At 37.7% G+C, this 18,192-nt stretch overlaps 2 protein-coding genes across 6 annotated transcripts; one reads left to right on the forward strand and one right to left on the reverse strand.

Moving 5' to 3' along the window:
- The first annotated feature begins 2,094 nt into the window (after positions 1-2,094).
- On the forward strand, positions 2,095-6,795 carry LOC111326229 (diamine oxidase [copper-containing]-like). The gene has a single exon (XM_088734278.1). It carries the CDS (start codon positions 2,303-2,305, stop codon positions 4,655-4,657), a length of 2,355 nt encoding a protein of 784 aa, XP_088590404.1. The 5' UTR covers positions 2,095-2,302; the 3' UTR covers positions 4,658-6,795.
- Positions 6,796-6,813: 18 nt separating this feature from the next.
- On the reverse strand, positions 6,814-18,108 carry LOC111326238 (microphthalmia-associated transcription factor). 5 transcript variants are annotated; one of them, XM_088734280.1, is made up of 11 exons: positions 17,831-18,108; positions 12,521-12,761; positions 11,034-11,285; positions 10,730-10,758; positions 10,519-10,579; positions 10,333-10,395; positions 10,116-10,170; positions 9,818-9,877; positions 9,604-9,676; positions 9,206-9,353; positions 6,814-9,019 (listed from the first exon to the last, which is right to left on the reverse strand). In XM_088734280.1, the coding sequence occupies exons 1-11, from the start codon at positions 17,944-17,946 to the stop codon at positions 8,759-8,761; spliced, it is 1,359 nt and encodes a 452-aa protein (XP_088590406.1). In that variant the 5' UTR covers positions 17,947-18,108; the 3' UTR covers positions 6,814-8,758. The 5 variants fall into 5 exon arrangements, with proteins under 5 accessions (XP_088590406.1, XP_022785921.1, XP_088590405.1 ...); XM_022930186.2 differs by having other exon boundaries at positions 9,206-9,356; positions 17,831-18,107; XM_088734279.1 differs by lacking the exon at positions 17,831-18,108 and adding an exon at positions 15,039-15,308.
- Between the last annotated feature and the right edge of the window lie 84 nt (positions 18,109-18,192).

Below are 18,192 nucleotides of genomic sequence, written 5' to 3' on the forward strand. Positions count from 1 at the left end.
CACGCTGATCCACATAGAGCCGTGTCTCGAGGGGAATGAGCACGACCAACTGAGTAGTTCCAAGTTACCGAGACAAGCACGTGTTTAGGGTTTTCACGCCCGAAGTTACTTGGAAACAAAACGTGGTCGTCAATCACGTCGTGTTCGCGTGACATCCCAAATGGTCGTATCTTGCCATATCAAATTTTCATCCGCGGTTTTCTGTTTTCATCTTGTCAGGGTAAATAGGGACTTTAAGTAGTCAGAACGGCATAGCCGAGGAAGACGTCGATTAAAAAAATTATTTTCTATCTTACGTTAGAATTTCGAAAATGGCTGCATGTGTTTACCGTCTCCACTTCAGCATAACGCATCTAAGTATCTTTGAGTTTCAAATGGAAATTAAAATAATTTGCCGTCGCGGTTTCCATTTGTATACGACGCTAATTCATGGTGATTTCACGTTGTTGTTTTGTAGAGGACGGCTGAGAAATGCACAAAGTTTTAAAAACCAAGTACTGAGCTATTTTTCTGCCCATTAGATCTTTAGTTTTGCCACGTCCTCAGTCGTTACCGTCGGCATCGTGGTTTGCTTAAGGTCCCTAACATGTCAAGTGTGTCCCTCGAATCTTATTCGGAGACCTCCATCGGATGAAGGATCTTTCAAATGGAAGAAGAAAATCTATAGTCGCATTTACTCAGGAGCTTCGAACCTCCCATGGTCCTTTTTAATAAAAACAGCATTATTGTTTAAAACGGCACAAAAACAGAGCGTTCGCCACCTGCCAAATAAAGGTGCCGAACTAATAACTATTCCATTTTTTGTCATGATAGAGTTTGACGTTGAATAACAAAGTTCGTACTTATGAGGAAGTATCCTCGCGCAAGTTCACCGCTCTGGCGTAAATTACCTCAACATACAAAAACATGAAATATGTGATGTTTCATAATCGATTAAAAACCGTATTTGCAAGTGAAATTTCATCTTTTTTTAATAAATAATACTTGACCCAGAATTTCCAAAGCTCACGTTGTCTGGAGCATCGTGTGTTATGTTGAAAACAAAAAACACGAGGCTTTGACGGAAGCCGTTGGGGGTAGTTTTGTTATTGAAGTTATTCAAACCAAGCGAAATTCATACTCATTTAACCCAAAGCTACCACATCACACAATCATATCCAAAACATCTTCACCAGAAATAAAGATGACGTGTTCTTCAGCTTAATACGCCATGCTTCAGACAATGAAACCTTCCCGCTAATGGCGACTGGAATAACAGCTTCAACCAAAGAAACTGAATTTTCACGCATAAGTGAAATTTAATCAAGGTAGAAAATGCAAATTATAGAATGTGTTCATTTCCTGAAACGAAACAAAACGGAAAATGTTGAAAACAAAAAACACGAGGCTTTGACGGAAGTCGCTAATCATGGAGAGTAGTGTTGTTATCGAAGTTATCCAAACCAAACGAAATTCATACTGACTAAATTAACCCAAAAGCTGCCACAACACAGATTAAAAAAAAAGAAAATGTCATCGGACTCAGAATGTTTTTTTTGTCTAATGTAAGCCATATGTGTATCTTTTATAGAGCAAATACCGCAACCCTATGAAACACTAATTATATTCTGCCCTTGTTTGACAGGTAGCTACCAACATTGATTAACTGTTCAAACTAGTGTTTATCATATCCAAAACATATTCACCGAAAATAAAGATGACGATTCAATCGTCAGCTCGATGCTCAGTGCTTCAGGTAATGACCTTCCCGCTAGTCCACTTAAAAAAAACAGCTTGCCCAAAAGAAACTAAATATTCACGCAAAAAAGAGTTAGCCAAAGTAGAAAATGTAAATTATAGAATGCATTTTATTTCTGGGTTTGTTTTTAACGACTATTAGTAATGGGTAGTCCACCGAATAAAACGCTTTTTCAGTTCTTATAAGAGATGATTTTCGCTTTTCATTTCATAATTTCATAAACACCTTTTGTTGTTCCCATCAAAACTCCGAGACGTTTCCAAAGTGTTTCTCCTAGGTGTATGACATGTAAAGTAGTTTGCAGTGAATGAATCACTGATTGACAGATGGTTCAGAGAAAAAGGTGACAATAACAAAAAACATGAATATTTAAACACTCAGGCGCTGATTTTGTACGTCTTCATCATCCCGCGAAAGTTCCAGCAATTTATGATTGACTGGATTTTAGGATATCGGCGACATTAAGTGAGTTAATTTTTGACGCGCTGTCTCTGGGGCGTTTCGCGTGTTTTTCCAAGTTCGATTTTTATCGGCATGATTTAATTTAACGTTCTCTCAATCGTCATGAATGGGAAGGGAAACGTAAGTGTGCCCATCATATGGAAAATTGCTGTCACCGTTCTAGTCTTACTATGTGTGGGTTTACTGATAGCTCTGATCGTGATTGCGGTAGATTTCGCCCAGTACAAAGAAAAATATCCAAGCAACCTGGAAACAAACTTGTGCGACGAAAAAACCCTCGAACTTGGGGAAGTACCGAAGACTCAAAACATCTTTAATGAACTTTCTCGCGAAGAAATGGTCGCTGCGAGGGATTTCATGTTAAAAAATTCCTCACTGAAACTAAAGAACATTGAAAACGCTTCCGTGAAGGAAAACTATATTTACATGATCCAGCTCTATCCACCTGTGAAACAAGCAGTTCTGGATTATTTAGAGAAAGGCAGGCCGCGGCCGGCTAGAAATGCGCTTGTTGTTGTCTTCGAAGGTGATTCCAACCCGCCAGTAGTCCGCGAGTACATTGTAACTTGGCCGAACAGCAACGTCAAGGAAATGACGTACAAAGAACGCGGCAATCCTCTTGGATTCAACGTTCGCCCTTATGATAAAGTACAACACAAGGCCTTGGAGAAGATCGTTATGGAAGCCACGAGCAAGGCTTTTAAGATTTTAAATGAGAGTTATGATGGATACTGCTATAATAACTGTACAAACAGGCTCTTGAAATTTTACCCACAGACACCCTTTGGTAAAACTAGGGACGAGCGAACGACGTGGCTGCAATTTACTCGAGATCTAGAAGGCGAATCGTTGAACCCAGTTGATTTTCAACTCTACATAAATTTCGCTGGCGCGGACGTCTCAAAATGGAAAATAACCAAAGTTTATTACAATGGAAAAAAATATAACACCATCGAAGACCTTGTATTTGAGTATGATAGACCGCTAGACAATCAAAAATCAGTCATCCCCGCGCCAAAGCCACCTTTATTTTCGTCGTACGAAAATCGTGAAATCCCCCAATCTCAGAGTTCCAGGCGAGCCCCGAGGATGTTTGAGCCCGATGGAAGAAGATTTAGTGTCAGCGGTCACCATGTCAAGTACATGAGTTGGACCTTCGACTTTCGAATGGATTCAGTTTCAGGTCCTCAACTCTACAACATTCGATTTAAAGACAGAAGAATAATCTACGAACTTAGCCTACAGGAAGCCATATCATTTAACACTGGCTACTCCCCATACTTCAGGGCCGCCAATTTTGTGTATGGTGGATGGACAATGGGTGCAAGGTCTTTGGAACTAGTGGCCGGTGTTGACTGTCCAGAGACATCCAAGTTTTTCGACACCATGCATTTCGTGGACACCAACAAACCGAAAGTAATCAAGAATGCGGTGTGCGTTTTTGAAATGGACAGCGGTATTCCACTCAGGCGCCATTTCGAAGCGAATGGAAAAAAATTCCGATTCTATGAAGGATTAACCAATCATGTATTAGTACTTCGCACCATTGCTACTTTGCGCAACTATGACATCGTCTTCGACTTTGTGTTCTATCAGAATGGCGTTGTAGAGGTTAAATCGACACCCACTGGCTACGTACAAACAGAGAATAGACAAGCAGGCTCCGATGAGCAATATGGGCAATATATTGAGAACAAACTGCTGGGAAACTTGCACGATCACATTTTCCATTACAAAATTGATCTCGATGTCTATGGTACCTCTAATTATTTTGAAAAAATCACAATCGTCAACCAAGACACACCAAATAAGTGGCTTCCACCGCAAAGAGATAATTTAATGGAATTCCGCAAAGAACAGCTAAAACTGGAGAATGACGCAGCGATTCAGAAAATCGACTTTGAGAAACCAACTTTTTATAACGTTTACAGTGATGAAAAAAATAAGTTTGACGTAAAAAGGGGATATCTTGTTATACCAACATCTGCTGTGAAACAAATTCTTCCGAAAGAAGATCCTCAGACAAAGATGGCGCCGTGGTCGATATATCCACTTGCTGTTACACGTTACAAAGATGGTGAGCTAAAGAGCAGCTCAGTGTATAATCAGAACAGCCCAACCTCACCCATTGTCAACTTCGAAGAATTCCTAGGGGACAACAGCTACATCTCCGATCAAGATCTCGTTGTTTGGGTTTCTATTGGATGTATCCAAATTCCGAGCACCGAAGATATCCCGAACGCTGCCTCGCCTACGAACACGGCGAGGCTTTTTCTTCGGCCGTTCAATTACTTCGACGCCGATCCTTCAATAAATTCCACCGATGCAGTGTTTATCAAACCTTCGTCGGACAAAAGTAGTTCAAATCCTCCTATGGTTACGAGCCATGTGGATCGGAGTAAAGATGTCTGCATACCCAGAAAATATGACATCAACCTTAAAAGCACTTATGAGTGAAGAACGCGGTCAAATCACAGTGTCAGTCAACTAGAGACATTTGAGGCACAATTCCTGTCAACAGAGCTAGAAAGATAGGGTGTTGAAGCTACTATTCTTGCCCTAAACCAGTTGTATTGAAGACGGATAAAAGGTTTAGCCAATCAGAGAGATGGGAAACATCACAAATAGCCAATGAGAACTTAACGACGAACAAGGAAGCTGTCTTAGACGCGGGAAAACGCGAGTGGGTTCTTTAAGATAGATCTAAGTATCATCAGGAGACCATCACTTGGAGCGTTCAACTCCCATACTGAGCCTATGTCACGGCATTTTCACAGAACGATTTACTTTCAAACTTTCTTTTCCCAGAAAATACGCGCTAATCGTGATTGTTCGGAGAGCATCTGTGTGGAATCCCATTTCGCGCTAAATTAAAAAAAAAGAGTTGTCTGTGAAAACACCGTGACATAAACAAAGGGCAGCTGAAAGCCCCAAGTAATTGGCTCCTGGTATCATGAGGTATTTATATATTGACATTAACTTGAAAATGTTCACATTTTTTTAGCTCCTGCTTCTATAGATTAGTCTACAAAGAGAACTGTTGCCGTTTTAAATTAGACAGATACCCCTCTGGCATTGAAATTCAATGCTGTATTTCATTAAGGCGAAGCTTTCTTCCTAAAGCTAGTTTTCCTTTCGCCAGAATAAACTTTATATTATTTCTTTTCTGCGTGTGAACAACAACATGCATTCATACTGGCTAGGTTCTGCCAATGACACGGTAACGAAGAAAACAGAGAAGAAAAATTCCAGAATCTCGTATAACCAATTAGATCGAAAGTTTCGTTTTTACAACCAATAGGAAGCTAGAATCTCGTCTAACCAATCAAAGTCAAGATTACGTTTTTAATAGCCAGTAGGAAGGGACATTGGATCAACGAAAACATACTTGTAGCTCGATACCAACCACAGGGATCGCATAGAAGGAGGGGCCGACGAGAAGGGGGAGCTTCAGCCTTCCCACTTTTTTAAAAAAAGACTTGTCCTCCCCGCCTGGTTGGTTGAAGCTTATGCTTCGTCATAAGCCCCACTCAAAAATTTGCTGCGCGGGCCTCGAACCAACAAGAGAAATAATTCAAACACTTATCGCATGGTTTACCAATATATCCTGCACCGCAATAAGTATTAAATTTTAAACTTTCAACTGGGTGCGTTCCATAATACTCACTAAGTTTAGTAAAAAGGAAAAAATCGAAGATTATAGTTTCTAGGATATAGATTAAGATAAAAGAGAAACCTTTCATAGTGCCAACTAATTGGGTCTGAAAAGGGATATGGAGAATCGCTTTTTCGGTCTGAACAAGGGCAAAGTTCTTTAATTATTGCCCCCGCCTGGTTTTAAACTTTTAAAATGTTATATCCTGCACTGCAATAAGTATAAAATTTTAAACTTTTAACTGGGTGCACACACACCAGTATGGACAGGTTATTTCCAGTTCTCTTACGCTTCAGTGACCATTCTTTTACCAATTTGATTTTCAGTGGTGTTTCATACACTAACGGCTACAATTAATCAAAGGTTTCAGGATATCACTCCTGGAAACCAAGTCTTTAAAATACACAGTCCACACAACTTGGACCTAAACCGCTCTATTTTCTGAAGCAAGTTACTTGCAAAGAGTATCAACTTAAATTAATTGGGATTTCCTATGGAGATAAAGATTATCTATGATAAGTAAAATGAAAGAAATAAGCGACCTCCATCCACACCCAGATCTTTCCTCTCCCTTACCCTCCCCTCCATGTTCATGTCTACTATGTATGTTTCCCCCCCTTAGAATACACCCAACGCTACCCCCGGCTGAAACTCTACTATGGAAAGACACTCCGCTCAAACTACGCGGAACACAAATTTTTTATTTTCTGTTTGTTTGTTTTTGTTTTTTTTATCTTTTGTTTCCTTTGACAATTATCTTTATTTCGATTTATTTTTTTTAACTCGCATCTTGCACTCTAAAGCCAAAGGACTCCAACCGATTTGGCCAACACAAGTGCTCTAATTAATTCGATAACTCTGCGTGTCCTGCGTAAAAGGTATTTAAATATAAAATTGCTATCCAAATAAACTGTATATTGCCCCACAAGCACATCCCTAATAGACACTAACTATCAAATTTTCTCAATTCCTCTTTAATAGTGCTTAGATGGCAATTTAAGAATGTTATTTTGCATTCCACTCTGTAGACAGATGCATCAAGTGATTACTTCAAACGTTTGCAAATGATTAAAATAAAGAGAGCATAACCTGATTTCTACAACTTCATGCATGTTTAGTCATGGAAAACAAAAAAAGAAACAAAAAACCTTCAAAGCACCCGTCATCTATGTACAGTGTTTGGTTAACCTGCACAAGTCCCTAAGCTGAAATTGAAAATCTCCTCACTCTTTCTCAAACATTTTACACTATTTAGGTTGCGAGGATTTAGCTCTACATCAACCAAAACAAAAACAAAATACTACACACTTCACTCTTGAGTTAAAAAAAAAACAAACACTTTCCAATTTAAATCACTGCTGTTCCAAACTTAACAAAGGGTGGTATTCACTCATGCCTCTAAAGAACTTCATAATAATTTAAAGCTCAAAAGCAAAAGTAATAAAACTTGAGAGACCAAACAGTGTTCTGAACCCAAACAGGAACACGTTTGACAAAAGCCATCCAATTTTTCAGTCAATCTAGAGTGCAGGCTGATTTTAGTTGGTCATCATTTTAGAAGTTGTTCACAAAAATGTTGTGAGAATTAAAAGTTGGAAATTGTTCACTGCAACTGGAACTTCCGGGTCAACAATCTATAGCTTTGAAAAACTAATGGCTTGTTCTAAATATAAAAATAAACAAAAAAAACTTCTGGCTAACATACTGAATATATGCAAGATATAACGACATGAATTAAAATGGACCTTAAACACACTGCCATTCACTAACATGTTTTAGCATCTTAAGAAAAGTTTTTGTTTTGGATGTGAAACTAGATAGCCGTGAACACCAGATAAATTTAAGAATTGAAAAATTAAACTGCATAAAAAAAAACAGTGATAACTTTGTGGTCTTGAGGTTTGAACACACATCCTGGACTTCATCAGAATTGATGAGCACACAATTCACCTATAAGAATTAAATCAAAGTGTTCACATTTTTCTTAGTTTCACAGCAATACTTTTTTTTTTCATATCATTTTGGTATGAATGCATGTTGGAGAAGTTTTAGTTTGATCATTATTGAACACAGAAATACACAAGAGCAAGAGTCCTGCCCAGTGATAGGTGCAAGTAACCAGTAAGTGATGTTAATGAAATGATTTGAATTATTTCTAACATAACACTCGAAAATTCACAGGGGCCAATTTTGATGGTACATTTTGGTTGTATGTGGCTGACATGTATAGCAAAAACTGTTGCCTGAATATCAGACCATTAATACAACTTTGGATATACTGTCCTGTTAGACATAAAGGTGTTGCATTCTTTTAAACATACTTTAAAAATGTGCTCCCTTTTGTCACCAGTGCACCGGTAATGAGAAAAAAAGGAACTTAATCACCCCCATGCAAGTTGCAAGCAAGGTTTCACCATCAAAATTAGCCCTCAAGAATTTTACATGCAACAGATGGCACAACAAATGGTCTAAAGAGATACATGTATGTAACAGGACTACTCTGCCAAACTTACAGACAAGGCTTTGGTATAGTCACACCAAGCCCAGTGAGTGGCTACAAATATAGAGATGTCCTCAAGAATACTAAATTCTTTTCTGAGTGATATCTCATAGATACATGTCAACATGTTGGACTAGTCTGCCGCTGACTGATACTAAAGCTACTGTCATAATGTTCAGTTGGATCAGTTTTGCACATCTTCATCTATGACATCTGCAAGGCTGCAAGATGTTATCTTTTCAAGGTAAAGAACTGTCCTGACAACTTTCTTTTTCAAGGCGAGAGCTCCAAATACAGGGGCCTGAAGAAAGAGGTCATATAATCCAACACAAGTGTGCTGACCTTCCACCCTTCGTATTTCAGATAAGCATGTCTGTTTATTGCAGAGAGAATATTTGCCAGCTCAATCAGTCATGTCATCATCCATACTGTTTGAGCGTGGGCTTGGATTGCATGAAGAAGGCAGGGAGTAGTCTTCCATTGCTTCTTGGCTTTCATGGCCACATGAATTGGATAGACACCCACTGTCCACTGGTTCTTGCTTAATTTTCACTCCATCGCTTGAAGGTTTTACTGTTAGAATGGAGGATAATAGTGCTGTAGTTGTGTCAGAGGTGAGGGGTGTGGTGGGAATGCCATGTGCCCGAGCATGCATCTCCAACTCCTGAAAATTCACACAATAAAACATATAAATACCCCAGTCTGATCTGTTCTGCTTCCAAGAATCAGTTTTAATTCCATGGTAATCAAACACTTCATACATCTAAGGAAACAAAGTTACAATCTGAGTTTCATGGGGGATGCTTCTTCACCCCTCTAGAAGAAAATTTCAACCAACATGTTTATATACCTGAACTCGGAGCAAAAGTCTTCTGTTGATTTCTTCAGTGTTCTTCTTTTCTTCCTCAAGCTGTCTCATGCGCTCTTGCTCTCGTTTTAACTTCCTTATATAATCCACAGAAGCCTTGAGAATGGTTCCCTTGTTTTGCCGAGAATCGCTACTTACAAAGGGAAAAGAGAAAGCACTTAACAAAGAGTTGAGACATTAACAAAGATGTTAAGAATTAATTTTGTTGAAAAGGTAAACATGAAACATATTCTTCTGACCATCTAATGCATCAATGACAACTTAGCCAGAGCACATTTGGAACAATTTATCAAAGTGAGAACAACTCCTATATCATATTGGATTGTTCTCAAAGGACAACAACCACTACATGCAAAGGTCAAAAATTGAACTCTACTTACGAGTCTTGCTTTGGAAGAAGAGTTCCTAGTTCTTTTATTCTATCATTGATATTAAATCTTCTTCTTCTCTCGACTGTAGAAAACACATGAAATGATAACAGTTTCAGACATGGGCATACTGTTCAAGAAATTCAAGTACAACATAGTAAAAAGTTATGATATAATTCTCCAAAATAGCAAAAAAATAAATAAATAAAAACTAAAAAATACTCACTCATGTTGTGGTTGTCCTTCTTCTGCCTGTCTTTAGCAAAATTTGGGTCAAGAACTGAATCTGGAAAAAAAAATTGGAAAAATTTTTAAATTTGTCCTTCAATTTCAATGTTTCTCTTTATTCTCATCATTTGTCTGCTTGGTACTGTATGGATATTGTAAGGAGAAGCTCTGTCTTGATCACTCATGGGAGTTTGGGGAGAAAATGCTAAGAAAGCACCGAGAAAACTGAACATCTGTGGCTATTAATGTATATATACTACATTTAAGTCTCCACTTGTCACCAGGCCAAGTCTCACCTTGTGGCTCTTGCTTGATCATTGCAGGACATGATGATGCAGCTGGGGCCTGGATCTACAAAAAAAAAAACAAAGAGGTTTGCAACCTCATGTAAACACACAACTATTAAGTGGACTTTTCTGAACCCATCAAATAGTCGCTTCTTATGTATGAGCAACCAAATTTCCAAAATAACAATCAAACAAAGTTGAACTCATTTTTTTTGTAATAACTTACCATGGCATTCATTCCCAGACCACTGTACAAATCAAAAACATTGCCTGAGGCAACCTGTGGAACCTGTACAGAATAGAGAAGCAAACTTTATGTCAAAGTTTCATTTTAGATAAAAAATTGACAGCAAAATCAAACTGATCATAGACAAATGTACTATGAGTTCAAGGAATTGTTTATTCTACTAACCGAGCCTAAGGTGAGACTTGGGTCCCATGTAAGACCATCTTCGACAGGATTTGATTCCAGACTGCAATAAAATGGTAAAAAGGATTGATTTCTTTGATACCCTGTTGTAAACTTACAATGATACACAAGTTTTATATAGGTCTAATAGATTTATGCAGATGAAGTGAATATTTTCTCTGATAATAAGATGATAGACTGTATTTATACACACCTTATTATGTCTTCCAGCAAATTATCAACCTTTAGGGAAAACAAAGGTAAATAACTTAGTTAGCAAGACAGTTATAGTCTCAAAAATTGGACAACACTGCAAAGCTCATACTATTCGTATGTTATTTTCTCCAAGGTATTTAAAAAACCTTCCTTTCACTTTAAAATCAAAAGGACCTCAAAATTGAAGGGTCAATTTTCAGTTGTGCAACCCTTCACTCACAGGAAGTGAAAAAATATGATACAAAAATCAGGTTATCTCTATCAGAAACTTACAACTATAAAATAACCCTATAGTCACTCACTTCACTTGGATGGTTTCCATCCGGACTCATAACTGCCATTGGGCTCTCTGGTTGTCCCATGAGTCGACTTGCAGATAAGGCGGCCACAGCTTGTTGATTAATAGCATTGAGGGTGGGCTGGCTTGCACTGCTAACAATCGTCAAGTCTCCAGCGGAAGACGGTGAGCCCTGATTCTTCAGATATTCTTTCACTTGTCTCTTCTGTTTTTGTGCGATGAAATAGCGAGTCGGATTTTCCAGCTGTGTTTTGACCTACAATGAAGACACCAGGGTTATTTAACACGTTTTATTCATAATTTCTGAGAATCTTCTCAATGTTATCGTTGCTCTTGACAATTGTAACAGAATACTAAAAATAAGCATATTGATGCAAAGGTATTTTTGAAACACCCCAAAGCTCTTTGTAGAAAGTCACAAGTAATCTCCCCTTGAAAACAAATTTAACATGAATTTCAGGAACACCAGAGTTCTTAACAACCTAGTTTAAGAAAAAAGCTGTTTGAAACATCCCTGTGAAATCCACCTCCCTAAAAGGAAATGTGAAGACACTCAGGGTCACTAAAGGTCAAGCTTCAGTAAATATCAGGTTCATCTGATACACATGTAAATCCAGGCCTAATCTTTGGACTCTTCACTTTATTTGAATGAACAAATTTACAATCCATACACATTCAGACATAAAACTACACAAAGGAATTTCTGAATCCACATGACAGCAAATAAATATTACAAATGGACTTTACACTTTAATCCCTTAGGTATAATTACCTCTGTGAATTCTACTGTGCCCAGGCAAATCATATCTCTCCTGTTTTATTTCACCTTGATTACCCTCTCATATTTCCGCAAAAATCAACAACTCACAAAAGCATGTACACATCTCAAACCAAAGCTTTGCAATTTAGGGTTTCTGATTTTCACAAATGAATTCATTTATGGACAATTACACAAAGAACAACAAATAATTTGCAATTCCTAAGGGCAGCAACGTTATTCAACAAGTGTACATGTAAAAAAATATGAACTCTGTACTTCTTGCATGTTCGCCCAAAGCATGAGATAAAAAAAAATTGAAAAGGAAAACGGAAAGAGACACACTACATACACAAGAATGAGGTCTTAAACTACATCCTGTTCCATGAAAATAGCTTCCTTTAGGGTTAAAACCACAAAAAAAATATTCAAAATTAATTAAGCTAAGAGTTACCCAGGGAAAAAACTGTGCAAAGTCCACTAATAAAAGCAAGTGTTCTTGTTGATGATGCAAGATTATCTTAACTTAAAGAACTTATTTTTCTATTTATTTCGGTGAAGGAACTTTAATCCAGTTGCATAAAACAGAGCTCACTGCAAACAAGAATTACAGGCAATGCATCATTAAAATGAGCATTGTTTTTTTACCTTAGAGTTCTGTTTAGTATCGATGCTACTGAATAAAAGTTCAAAAAGCTAGAAGGTGGCTGAAAATTTTCAAGATTGCTCCCTACCTGAAGCACACTGGTTGGAACATCAGGAGGCAGTGCTGTTGGAGATGCTGTCCTGGGAACTGCTATGCTTTGTGAGTGGGCTTTAAGATCAGAAGGCCCTTGCTTCTGAAACAACTGATCTTGTTGCTCCAGCTGCTGACGCTGCAGCTGTTGTTTGAAATTTGTCCGTGTAATAGGGGTTGACATGTTCTTGATTGGATCCTTGCGATCTAACAGCAACCCAAGGGCTGATGAGACGTCACTATGTTGTTGAAAATTGGAATAATTGTTGGTTAAAATCCATTTCAGTGGTTCCTCTATTTGTGGATAACTCCCCATAAAATAGCTTGTGACACAATCTGTAGTCATGCCTAGCATATTACTCCTTGAGTATAAATATTTTAAATAAATACGAAGATGCTATGAATGTTGAATAAGTTACTTCTTGTGACAAGTGTCTAGTTAAACTGTGGGACAACTGCACAGAGCACACTTTAAATCCTTTTGAAACAATGATCTAAAAATAGATGGTAATATAGCCACAGACTCACATAACAATTGTCTAAACAGTTCCTATGTAGGGTAAAGGTGTCAAATTATAACAAATATATTTGACCTGAGTGGTAAAATAATCCTTGTTTCCTGTTAGTAACGCAAGAAAGTTACTGCCATATAAGGCCTCCACATCCTTTCTCTTAGCTGATAAACGAGACAACAGCATCCCACCCATTGTTATAAGGATTTTTCACAGGAAATTGATCCTTTGTGTCACCCAAAGGTATGTGACACTTCGCAGTATGTATTTTAATTTCTCTGAAGGGAGTGCCATGTAAAAGGAATCCCCTTGCTTCAATTTATTTGTTCTCCTTTCATGGGCATGTCAAAAAAAGCTCGTGGGAGAACAGTATAAAAGCATGATGAGTTTCAAAGCAGAAAACATTTCCAGTGACCAGCAAGGTGAAAAAAAATTGGCTCCCTCTGAAAGGTATTTTACTTCTCTTCACTTTGGTGAATGATGTGAAAATGATAGTCTAGGAGAGCCTAACATTTTATATTACGCAACATGTAATTTCACGCGAGGCAGCAAACTAGCCTTTGTTTGCACATAAAATTAAGAAATGAAGATCATGGGCTTGGGAATTGCAAATTTCTTGTACACTAAGACATAACATATTTGTTCAAAGAAAAATTGTTGGGGAATCTGCTTTTCTAACCCTTCTACCTCTGCTACTAATTTCTCCATACGGTTACACTGCTCTATCATTCTTTACAACCATGAGATTAAAGGAAATGACTGCTGCAGTAGGAAACTGAAACTGTTAAATGAACTCTCCTTTTCACTGATTACAAAAGGAAATGTATAAAGAAAAGTCTGGGGAAGAAGGATAGTGGTTTAAGAGTGTTCAAGGTTAACAAAAAATAGAAAACACAAATGAAACTAGTTTTACTGAAGGTTTAGGGCACAAAAACGGATTGCAAATGGTAAAGTATTTTAACTATTTCAGCTAGAAGCCTTTAAGTTTGTCAGACTGCTACACTGTATCTTCTTTGTTGAAGGACAAATGCTAAAGAACTTGATATAACAAGAACAAAAGAAAGTGAAAATAAAGATGAAAAAAATATTTTGACATGTTTTAACCTATTGATTTTCAAATAAATAAAAAAAAAATGTGACTTTCTATCTTTGTTGTACCATATACCATGATGATCTTAACCAGACCCTGAGGAAATCTGGCTTCACAAAGCACTGGACTCTACAGTAGGATTAGCAAAACTAAGTTTGGTAAACACCCACACAACATACTTCACACGTGCAAATATATGAACACTGTACGAAGGCTAACAACAATGCATACTTTGTTTTTTTGCAGATCATACATACAAATTGCTTTGCAGAAAGTATTCAACACCAAAAAGATATCACTTTTACATGAGTTAGCTGCTTAGAACATAAAATTTCTCACAATTACTTACATGGTCAACTGCATTTTTTACTATTACGTATTTGGGTTAATTGCATGGAGGAAAAGGGCAGATCAAGGCATAAAGAAGTCACATGCTTCACTTGAAATAAATTCCTCAAGAACATGAAAAGGTTTGTTTTCACAAAGACCTTAAGAAATTAATGTCAACTACAAACAATACTTGTTCCAGTGTCCTATAAATCCAAGCTTTAAGAATTTTGGCAAAAATTCTTCTATTTTGTGCAATTTTAAATGCCAATCGACATCTACTACAATGACAAATAGAAACATGTACAATGTAGGGGGGATCACCTAACAAATGTGTACACATTTATGAGTACAACTTGATTGCCTAATAAAAAAATAAACCCTTGAGTAAACTATTGTGCTATTACTTAACAACTGCTCCCTTTGGAAACTGCCTGATCCTAAAGAGTAGAGACATACTTGGAGAGAAAAGACTCATGAAAGCATTTTAAGCTAAGCATTTCCATGAAGTGCTAACAACACAACTAAATTGCTCTGCTTATTACAATGACACCAAAAACAGAAGAAATAAACAGCACTTCAGATACCTATCATCTCGTCTTCGCATATCCATAGCTCGGAGGTACATTGGGAAAATTCTAGCAGATCTACAAGTAGAATTCACAGAGAGAACTGACCGCATTTTTTGTATCCTTCTACCCCTGAAAGTAACAGGCTCTCTGATTACTCCAGCATCAGCCTGGTAGGAATTCTGTTTTTTTAACTCTGGCCGATTGCTCATTGATTTAACCATTGAGAAAAATCTTTTAGAACCGGTTGACAAAGTTGTAGTGATAAGTACACTGGTCAAATAACACTTAAGGTTTCTCAGAACACACCAAAGGTTTAATTTCTCAGAATGTCACATATGAATCATGTGCTTCCTCTCACACATTAATCAGGTGTTACTACAAGACATATCACAGAGGAAATTTTAGCCAAATTATACCCCGCACTGGACTTTAATAAATAAATTATTCACTTGATTTGGACCAAAAAGACAGTGGAACAGTCAGTGCTATGGACTTTGGATTCAACAGACCAGGTTTAAGACACTGGATTCAACAGTCCAGCTTCAAGCTATGGTGCAGCCAATATGTGGTGTTCTTCAGCAAGACAGCTCATTTTTAAAGGACCTCACCAAGAGGAGTCCATGGGTATTAGCAAATTGTCATGGAAACCTAACTTGGATGACAACCTGAAATAGCCAGGTACTCCTTATGAGGGAAAGGCATTGCAAGACATGCAATGGCAGCCATGCCAGTCGGTCTCAAAAACACACCTATTCCTTACTATGATGTAAAACCTGATTATTTGACAGTCAATAACTGACACGCTCATGACTTAACCCTATAACATGACATGATGAGGAGGGAGAGTTGTACTTATACCACTGTCATGTGTGGATTGAAAACTAAAAGGGAACCAAAAGGCTCACAACCTCCCCCTCCTTACTACACCGTTTACTCACAACTATTTGACTTAAACATGTTCCAGTGATCTAGTATCAAGGTTTCATGGAAATTTATGCTGTGGGTACAGTGCTGTATTATTCTCTTCTATTTTTAGTCTACTCTCTGTGCATCTCCTGATTATAGAATAATTCACAAAGAAACCTACCTGCTCTCTCTCTCTCTCTCCCTCCCCCCCCCCCTCCCCAAAAAAAAAAAAAACTCTCAGTAATCCACAGTGCACACTTTTTATCCAAAAGGCTTTAGTTCAGTAGTGGCAACTGAAATTTCCACTTTACTTTATTGTAAAGCACTATTTGAGCAATAGTGAAAATCAGACCTGAAAAAAATTTCAGGCCTGTACGGGATTCGAACCACTGACCTCTGCGATACTAGTGCAGCGCTCTTACCAATTGAGCTAACAAGCCAACTGAGAGCAGGCCATCAAATTAATTCGACATAAACCCGTAGATGATGAATCAAACATCATTGTTTACTTTATTATCGGGAATGAGTGGAGAGAAACAGTAGCCTTGAGAATATCAATCATTCATGGTAATTCAATTTGTTCCAATAAAGCTCAGCTAAAACTGATACTATACCCACAGTGATAAGAAAATAAAAACTTTGCACAAAAAATTTCCAGAATCCGAAATCTCTCTTACAGAGGCCAAAAAGGGAGCAAAATTGTCCAAAAAATTTAGAATTCCAATAGCAAAACTTTAATAGGAAATTGATACGCAAGAAATTTCAGCTTGCAGCCAGAAAATTGGTCTCAGGTATCTTGAAGAGTAATGTGAAAGTCACATGAAAATAATATGTTTGTAGTATAGCATGAAAACAAATCAATCCTTAATCCCATTGTTGAAAGACTAAAAACTATCCAAGAAAAGCTCCAAAACAATCACACGTGCTTAAAGAACAACTATTCTGATAGTTGGCATAAGTTATTTTCCCAATATATGCTTGTTTTATATTACCTAGTAAGCAAAAGAGGCGATCAAGATGTAACACGATCGGGGAAAGCAAAACAGAGAACAAACAGCTCAAACCACAATGTTGCTACGCGATGAAAAAAAACACCATTAAAAACCGAAACTGAAAACAAAAGAGCGCTTCTCTTTTCATTTTCGTGAACAAGAAAGAAAATTCACAACCGCAAATAAGGTCAAGACTAGCAAATTATCTGACTTGCGTTTGTACAAGACCGAGAGTATAGTATTCAATTCAAACTTTGTACGATAAAATAACTGTACAACTTTCCGTTTCAATAAAGAAGAAAACTACACTTATGCAAATAAACAAAGCTCCGTTAAACAACGAGAAACGTCGAGTTTCCTCCCCACGTATGCAATTTTCAGACCATTACGGATGAAAACTCGGAAAATTAACACAAAGTGATCGTGATCAGAACAGTAGGAATGCGTGTTTTCTTGAGAAGTATTCATGTTTTTCACGTGTTATGTCAAAATATAAATTCATGTCAGGACGAGCTGGATTTAAAACCAATAGGATGAAAGACGCAAGTTCACGACACGATAAAACACAAGACCCCCGACCACACATTTCAGAAAGCATACTGAGACGAGCTGGGTTGGTGAAAAATTCTTACCGAATTTCGAACGACCTTTCATAAAATTCTACGTATTTGACGCAGTGAGTTCTCTGCGTGTGAAATAACAGTACATTACAGCTGATTTCATCACCTGTGCTGGCTGGTTTCGATGGATTGCGCAGGCAATATACGCTTTCAGCTAAAAAAACATTTTCAATTTTGGAGCAGGAAGCAAGGAAACTCCGACCTTTACATTTTGCACAGTGTGTATAGTAAATTGGTTTGGTTGAATCTCCTATGAAAATGTTTAATAGTATAACATAAGCAGGCTTACCTTGGAGGATCCGGAATCTTAGACTTCAACTTGTAAAAATCGAACACTTCTTCGTGCGAACCGAAGTCGTCGGGACTTAGAAGATCAAAGTCGAGATCCACTCCTGATTCACTCATTTGAAAGCCTTGATAATCTATATTGAAATGAAGCTAGGATTTTAGGCCTAGAGGACGAGCTAATAATGAACCCTTCTAGCAACAAGCTCGGACTTCCTTTCAGAAAAGTTCACCTTAAACGTAAACCTTCCATCTTGCTTCGTATACACTAGCCTCTAATTGGCCAATTTAGCCCACGTGGTGTTAAAAATAGCTCTTTACGTCAATGAATCGTGATTGGCTGTTGCGGGTGGGCTTGGCAGTTAT

Source organism: Stylophora pistillata, chromosome 9, assembly GCF_964205215.1.
Source record: "Stylophora pistillata chromosome 9, jaStyPist1.2, whole genome shotgun sequence".
Classification (NCBI taxonomy): domain Eukaryota; kingdom Metazoa; phylum Cnidaria; class Anthozoa; order Scleractinia; family Pocilloporidae; genus Stylophora; species Stylophora pistillata.